General features: G+C 47.7%; 2 protein-coding genes across 3 annotated transcripts in view; one reads left to right on the top strand and one right to left on the bottom strand.

The window, feature by feature from the left end:
* The window catches only part of TMEM206 (transmembrane protein 206), a 34458-nt gene extending 32712 nt beyond the window's left edge, over nt 1-1746 (bottom strand). For both annotated transcript variants that reach the window (XM_015427627.1, XM_015427628.1), the window contains exon 1: nt 1566-1746. In XM_015427627.1, the coding sequence (XP_015283113.1) occupies nt 1566-1601 (36 nt within the window). In that variant the 5' untranslated portion in view covers nt 1602-1746. The remainder of the gene's footprint in view (nt 1-1565) is intronic.
* A 3650-nt stretch (nt 1747-5396) lies between these two features.
* Nucleotides 5397-7965, top strand: part of NENF (neudesin neurotrophic factor) — a 14754-nt gene continuing 12185 nt past the window's right edge. The window contains exons 1-2 of the mRNA XM_015427629.1: nt 5397-5454; nt 5623-5812. Of these exons, the coding sequence (XP_015283115.1) occupies nt 5651-5812 (162 nt within the window). The 5' untranslated portion in view covers nt 5397-5454; nt 5623-5650. The remainder of the gene's footprint in view (nt 5455-5622; nt 5813-7965) is intronic.

Raw genomic sequence — 7965 nt, 5'->3', positions numbered from 1 at the left:
GAGGGTGGGGGGGGGGAGACGGAGGAGCTGGCAGGATGGGGGGGAAAGCTTACCTGCTCCTGCTGGTTCCTCCTCCGCCTGCTGAGTTTTGAGCTCCCCCACCCCCCCGCGAGTTTCGCGGGTCTTCTTTCTTGTTCTAGTCTGTTTCTGAAATTCCTTTGCAATCAAACAGCTACTTTGAGGTCCCCTATGGAATGTCCTGAAAGTCTATGTGAATCACTCTGAAAACACGAAGCATTCTGTCACTAATCTTCACTGATGAACATGAAAACAGAAGCTGCATTAATGAACATGAGTACTATTATCCTGGATTACAAACTAACAAACTTGTCAGTGTTCCCAGAGCCAATATAAAGGTGGCAGCAAGCTTTTGAATGCAAGTGAATAGTCTCGCTGCAGCTCTCAAGGAGAAGAAAAGATAAGATTAGTTCCAGTAGCTGGTACACTTGATATGGAAATTTGGTGCAACAAAACCCTAACATTGTGATAACATATCGCTACAATCAATCTCATAAAGTCCCTGCACCAAGCACATACAACTATATACTCACTGTTCTGAGTTTTCTAAGCATAGTGTTTAAAAAAGTTATCAGCAAGATTTTGCTTCCATCACAAGCCTTCCTCACCTCAGTTTTTTCCCTTTTCTATTTGATTAGTCATATGAACAAAGAAATGTATGTATTTAATGTGTTTTTATCCCACTCTTCCTTTAAGAAGCACAGGTGGTGGTCTTTTCCTCCACAGCAGCTCTGTAAAATCAGTTGAATTGAGGCCCACCCAGTGTGACCCAGAGAGTTTCAGGGCAAGTTCCCAGTCCCACCATACAGGCAAGCAACAATCTCAAGAGCAACTCCTGTGAGAAACTGCAGCATGCACCGGGCATTAAAAAAGAAATTACCCAGGGCAACAGAATCAGAACCATCATGTACATTAACAGCTGTACTGAAATTAAACGGGCGACCAGATCAATATTCTGTGGTGTGAAGGAGAGCTCTTTAAAGAAGGGAATGGGGCAGCAGGGAGGAGGGACGAAAACGAGACCGTGTAAACTGGGAAGAATCAGATACTCCATCGCAGTGATGAGTTTCTAAGGGAACGCTAGGTTTATCTGTTTTCATTATTAATTGTCTGTTTGAAGAGTCAACTGAAACGTTATTGCGTATTTTGCGAAGTTTTTGTGCTTCCCTTTCAGAATTGTAACCACTTTAGAAAAATGCCTGCATACTTGAGGGGGAGGAGGGCACAAACTCCTATTCAGACCGTCCGAGGATCGCAGAAGATTCCTCATTGCCAAGTAAATGTGCATAGGATCGCAGCCTTCCTCTACATACTGCTTTTGTCACCAACAGCATTTTGTTTTTGGTTGCTAGCGGGGGGCGCGCAAGTGTCCGGCTTGAAAGTGAAGTCACAGCCGCCCAGCACTTTTCGATAAACTTGCTCGGCAAGCAATAAAACGAGCGCGAGGATGCTTAATACCTCGCGCAGTGTCATAAGAACACTTGCTTCGCGACCGCTTCGGCTCAAATAACTTTGCCTCCCGCCTCCCCCGCGCGCTCTCCCAGTACCTCCTCGTACGACGTCGAGACTTCTTGCCTAATCATGGCATCTGCGAAGAAAATGGGAGGAAAGGAGCTGGACGTAGCAGCCAAAGAAGTGAAGGGCTCGTGCCACAGTTGCGGGCTAAACAGAAGTCAGTCAGCGAAGGAGGCGCGGAAGCTCCGCATACCGGCGTTCATAAAAGGTTGATGTTATCAGAACGGGTGGCTAAGAAAGTACAGCGCAAGCGCACAAAGCTCCCCCCTCCCCGGCCCAAGATACCGCTAACCCACTCCGTTTCAGCCTCAATCATCGGTTACACTGCATACGAACAAGCGGGGTGAAAGAGAAGCGCACGCTGGGAAATGTAGTTTACCAGACTGGAGGCTACTGATAAACTAGTTTCCCGAACGGAAACTTAGTAAAGCCACTGTAGCATGCAGCACAGACAATCAAAATAGTGTAAGCTTTCCAATTAAAAATGGGTAGCTGTCAGGGCTATTTTTGGGCAGGAACCCACAGGAACGGAGGCTTCAGAGTTGGACACGCCCACTACAGCCAAAACCTCTGCCTGCATGGCTACAGGGGGAAAGCCTGGAAAGCAAACCCTCCCCCCCAACTCCGAGGCCGGCGGGGCAGGGGGTCCTGGAAGGATGGGGGAAGCCTTCCGGGCCTGTCCCCGGAAACCAAGGGAAGGCAGTTTAAACTCAAGGAGGTGGTGGGCTTGCCAAGGCTTCCTGCAGCTGCAGGGGCCTGGGCAAGCCAAGGAAAGGCATGGCATGTGGCCTAATATGCTAATGAGCTGTGCCGTCAGGGTGTGGCCTAATATGCTAATTAGTTCCTGCTGTTGGGTGTGGCCTATTATGCTAATGAGTTCCTGCTGATAGCTGTGTTAGTCTGTCTGTAGCAATGGAAAAGAGTAAGAGTCCAGCAGCACCTTAAAGACTACCACAAATTACTCTTTTCTACTAATTAAAAATGTACAGTGATTAAAGAATACATTAAAAATTAGGGTTAAAATATTTAGTCAGTTTGTGACTAGAATGATTAAAACCTTTTGTTAGTATCAGGGGTCATTTGGGGGGGACGCGGGGGACGCCATCCCCCCAGGTGAGGTACGGGAGGGCGGGGCCTGGAGCTCCCTGCTGGTGCCCGCTGGAGGTCGCCGCTGGCTGTGGGGAGGACACACTTCCGGTGATGTCAGGGGGTGTGGCATATGCTAATGAGTTATGCTAATGAGTCCCCCTAGCTCTTTTTCTACGAAATGACCCCTGGTTAGTATAAAAAGTAAAAGTTGTTCCCATTTTAAATGATGATGATGATGATAAGACTTAGGAAATTTGCAAGTGTTGGTTTAGTACTAGAAGAGGTGCTCCTTCTATGTTACACAAGGGCAGCCTCTTCTAAGAAGCCACCTGTTGTTGTGTCCCTGGTATAGTTCAGTGCAACTCAAAATCCCGGAATGTTTAAATTGATTCTTCATTTGCAAACACATCTGATTAATTAAGATTTCTTTGGTTTAACCCTGACCTGGATAACCTAGGCAAGCCCGATCTCATCAGATCTTGGAAGCTAAGCAGGGTCAACTCTGGGAAGCACTTGGATGGGAGACCTCCTTGAAATGCCGGGTGGCGGGGACAGGCTTTATTCAGCCACCTCTCTGAATATCCTCCAGGCCCCCAGTGGAGGTCAGTCACCACAGGTCACCATGATGTCCAAGTGTGCGCACATATACACACAGGGACATATGAAAAATACAAAGAAAATTCTTTGGTTTGGTGTCATTAATGTTATAACAATATTCTTCTGGATCCAAATTGCTGGATACTCTACCTTGTGCTTGCTTGCTCTGAGACTCATGGCTGGTTACAAAATTTAACCATTTGTGGAACAAAGGAGATCTGAACAAACTGTTGACCGAACTTTGTTTGAGGTGGCCAAGGGATCGGAATTTTGATGTTCTCTTGAAGAAGAAGAAGAGATTGGATTTATACCCTACCCTTCACTACCCAAAGGTGTCTCAGAGCGGCTTACAAACTCCTATCCCTTCCCCTCCCCACAACAGACACCCTGTGAGGGGGGTGGGGCTGAGAGAACTCTGACACAAACTGCTCTTTTTCAAGGACAGCTGTGCCAGAGCTTGCGACTGACCCAAGGTCACATCAGCAGGTGCAAGTGGAGGAGTCGGGAATCAAACCCCATTCTCCCAGATTAGAGTCCGCACACTTAACCACTACACCAAACTGGCAAATAAAGTAGCGAGTAAAAATATGATAATCCAATGACAAGAAGAGATTTCCATCGTCTCTTTCACCAGAACTATGTGGGGTGGAGCAATGGTCTTCAACCCATGGGTTGGGGACCCTCAGGTGGATTGTGGAGCCACATCTGCTGGGTCAATCCCTACAGAGTTGCCATTATTCTTACAGGGTTTGGTGATGGGATGGACCTCAGCAGTGAATGTATAATGCCATAGAGTCCTCCTTCCAAAATAGCCATTTTTGCCAAGGGAACTGATCTCTGTTGCCTGGATATTAGTTGTAACTTCAGGAGATCTTCAGACCCGGAGGCTGGCAAGCCTATGTCAGGTAACTTTCTACCACAGGTTAGGAGCTCAGTGAGTCCAGTGTGCAGGGATTCCTAGGTTTGGAAAGGCAGAAGACCACTGAGGTAAAGCACAGACAAAGGTGCTTGTTGCTAGATGTGGTCTGCCTTCAGCAGCAGCTGGGGAGGGGGGTACTAGTCTAGGGCAGCAAATGTCAATTAGTCAATGCATTATCATATTTTTACCACTAAGGGTGAGGGGGACATTTGACCTTCCTGCCTCAGTTACCAAAGTGTCTTAGATCGTCTGATTCCAGAACGGCTGTCATCATTCAGTGCAGTCAGACCTTGAAATATGTATTTATTTAAGACATTTATGAGCCGCCTTTCTCTCTTGTGGAACTCAAGGTGGCTTACAATATCAATAAAATCATTATAAAAATAACATGACTGAAACAACAATTTTAAAAACACATAACAGGTTTTTTAACAACTCCAATTAGGACTGCTAATGAATAAAAACTAAATCAGCTAAACTGAGTCCTAAATAAAACTGTCTTCAATTGCATCCTGACATCGACAGTGAGGGAGCCAGGTGCAGCTCTCTGGGGAGGTTGTTTCCTAATCATGGGGCTGCAAGTAATGCTCTTTGGTAGGTTCGTCAAATAAAGGGTTTGGGGAGTTTGTTTGTTTTGCCCAGATCTAACATGAGAGATCTGTATGCAGACACTGATGGATTCTCAGCCATGCCATCTGCTTAACCTATCTCCAGACATTCTCTGGTACTTTGCCTTGAAATACTGGAGTTTACCATCTGTACTTATTTGGGATTAGATGCTGCTGTCATGCTTATGAAGCATGGGTCAGCAGTGGGGACTGTGTCCTAGTATGTACTACCGATCAACATTTTCATGGTTTTAGTATGAGAAGCATCATATGGGGATCTCATATGACAATCAAAATACACAAATGCATGACACCAAAGTATGAAAAGCACTTTTGAAAAGTATGCAGATTAACATTTCAAACATTCATACTCTTAGGCCTCTTGAAATTCACCTGCTGACCCACTGCCACACCCTTTAAGATATATTTTAATATTTTCCTCTGTGAATGTTGTAACGCATTAATCATGGAATTAGTGGGAGAGATTAGACTCTAGGCTGAGTACGTGCCCCAGTGTAGTTCTAGAACTTCTTCTCAATGTTAAGAACAACCCTCATAGAATTACAAAGTATTCTGGAACATGCGCAAAGTGCCACTGGACAAACACAACCTATAATGTCCACGTGTCTGGAATGCCATGGAATGGCTTGTAAAACGGAGAGCAGGACTTCCGGGAGTCTTCCGCTCCGACCCTTCCCCAACGTGTGGGTAGGGAAGCGTAAAAAAAGAGCGAGAGGGCCTCTGGGGGAGGAGGGGTGAGCTTAGGCGCTGCGGGCCAGGGAGAGGGAGCGTGTAAAATGGAAGAGGAGGGGAAAGTCATGGGGTAGCGTCTCTACTCCCAGCCCCTTCCCGGCCTCTTTTGCTCACGCCCCACAGGACACTGCAGCTCTCCGTCCGCCTCGCCATGGCCGACCGCTTCAGACGGGCTCTTGCTATCCTAGCGCTGGTCCTGCTGAGCTCCCAAGAGGCGCGGGCTGAGCAGGAGCTGCGTTTCAAGCCTGTGCCCCGGCAGAAACCCGTGAGACTCTTCACCGAGACCGAGCTGGCCAGATACAATGGACAGGAGGTAAATACTGCGAGGACGACGGGGAAAGACTGCCGCTGCCCCCTGGCGAGGCGGTGGTGGCCGGGCTTGGCCTGGGCCGACGCCTTGCAGAGTTTGTGGACGCCGAGGCAAAGACCGGCTTCTGCTGCTTCGCTGGGTCACGGGGAGCAGCCGCAGAGTCGGCTGATTACCTGACTGTGTGTTGATCTTTCGAGTTCGTATGTTTGTAGAGACTTGGCGCTAGACTAAGAAAGACTTGCTAGTTCTCCAGTATTTGGGGGGAAGGGGAATATAAAACACGAACAGACAAAATATGAAAACACCGTTGACTGATTGGCCTCAATAGAACTTCATCGCTCTTGTTCCTTTCCTTAATACTGGACCTCTAGTTAGGTCTGAGATCGAAGTGAATCAAGTATTTGGTAACTATGGCTACTTGCTGGGGAGTTAATCCCATTTCGTTCCATGGAACTCCTGGTAGGGTTGTCATTTACTTAACCTTTTCGAAAATTCTCCTTAAAGCTCATTTATCAAAATGCGGGTTCTTTGCAGAGGGAAGAGTTTGGTTTATTTTCATGGGAATCGCTGGCATGTTTGTGTGGCAAGGCTCATCTCAAAACGAAAACAAATTTTTCATAACTTGCCCACAGGCTACCCATTTTCTCCCTTTGTGTTCACAAATTGAGTCGCTGCTTCCTGTGAAGGGGGAAGGCATCTGAACATGGGTAATCAGTCAAAGGAGGCAGGAGAAAAGAGCAAGAGTCCAGTAGTACCTTAAAGACTAACAAAATTTGTGGTAGGGTATGAGCTTTTGAGAGTCACCCTCACTTCTTCAGATACATCTAGAATGTGAGTCCATCTGTCCTATACATTGGAAAGTGGAGTGATTTCAGATGCCAAAAGACATTAGCAGGCAAATAACAATATCAGTTATGATTGGATTAGGTGTGACATGCAGAGAGGTAGTAGGCCTGGAGAAATCAGCATTGGTAATGCAGGAGTTAGAACGTGATTGCCTGTTTCCAACGGGAGCGGAGAATCCTTTCCTGCTTAAAATAGGACTGTGGGCTTGTTCAGGGGCGCTCTCCTTTTTCCTTCCCCTACCCGTTGTTCTGCTAATCCTCTCCTCTGAAGCCATGGAAAGCATTCCTCTGATTGCATCCTGCTCCAAGCAAGACTCCTTAGACGTACTATCAGTTTTCGGCTGATGAAGGAGACCCGAGGCTCCTCCCCAAGCCCAACTCCCAGTCGGAGCAAGCCAGAAGGCCCCTCCGAGTCCCAGCTCGGGAACACAGGCTAGGGAAAGGGAGAGAAGAGTGCAAAGACCCAGTGCTAGGGCAGAGGAAGAAGAGGAAATTGCTCCCTACTTTGCAGGATCCCATGATGCCAGCTCAACCTCCACAGTACCCCCAAATCAACCCAGCGCTATACCGAGAGGTGTTGCGGACATGCAGGGAGTGTTCACTGCAGACCACCCGGGCGACCCCTCAGTATTGTCTCCAGTTCAGCTTGGTGGTTGAGACAAGTGATGGTGGAAGAATTTATGTGGCTGCAAAACGAAAAGCTTGAGGTGGCCACAGGAGGGTGCAAGAGACTAAGAACTCACTCACCGGCTCAAAAAGGAAAAGAGGGATTATATAACATAATCTCTCCTTTATTATAAAAGAGTTTTGGGTGCCAGAATTCTAAAATTGGCCCCTTTAGTGTTAGGCCGAAAAAACTGCCACTCGGAAGACACTGGCTGGGTTCATTGGCTGCTTTGTGCAGTCCCGGCCAGCGTTCCAAGGTCATTTACATATGGAAGCTGATTGGACTACACTCCATTCCACACCTCAAACTCACCCCCCCAAGGCAGTTGGAATTTTCAGTTGGGAGAGGAGAATGATGTCAGCTGCCCCCTAGGCAGAGGCGGTGTGTGTGTGTGTGGGGGGGGGGTTGTAAAGACAGACAGGCAGATAAACGTTGGCTGATGGTTGCCAACTCCAGGTTCGAACTCCAGGACATAGGGTTGCCAACTCCAGGTTGGAAACTTCCAGGATATTTTAGGGATGAAGCCTGCTGAGGGTGGGATCTGAGGAGGAGGAGGAAGAGGGGGACCTCAGACAGATACAATGCCATGCTGCCCACACTCCAGACAAGCTGTTGCCAGTCTCCAGGTGACAGCTGGAGAGATC

This window comes from Gekko japonicus, unplaced genomic scaffold (assembly GCF_001447785.1).
Source record: "Gekko japonicus isolate JY-2015 unplaced genomic scaffold, Gekko_japonicus_V1.1 scaffold45, whole genome shotgun sequence".
In the NCBI taxonomy this organism is placed as follows: Eukaryota; Metazoa; Chordata; class Lepidosauria; order Squamata; family Gekkonidae; genus Gekko; species Gekko japonicus.
Note: the sequence above shows the minus strand (reverse complement) of the source record. Positions and strands in the feature narration are given on the sequence as shown.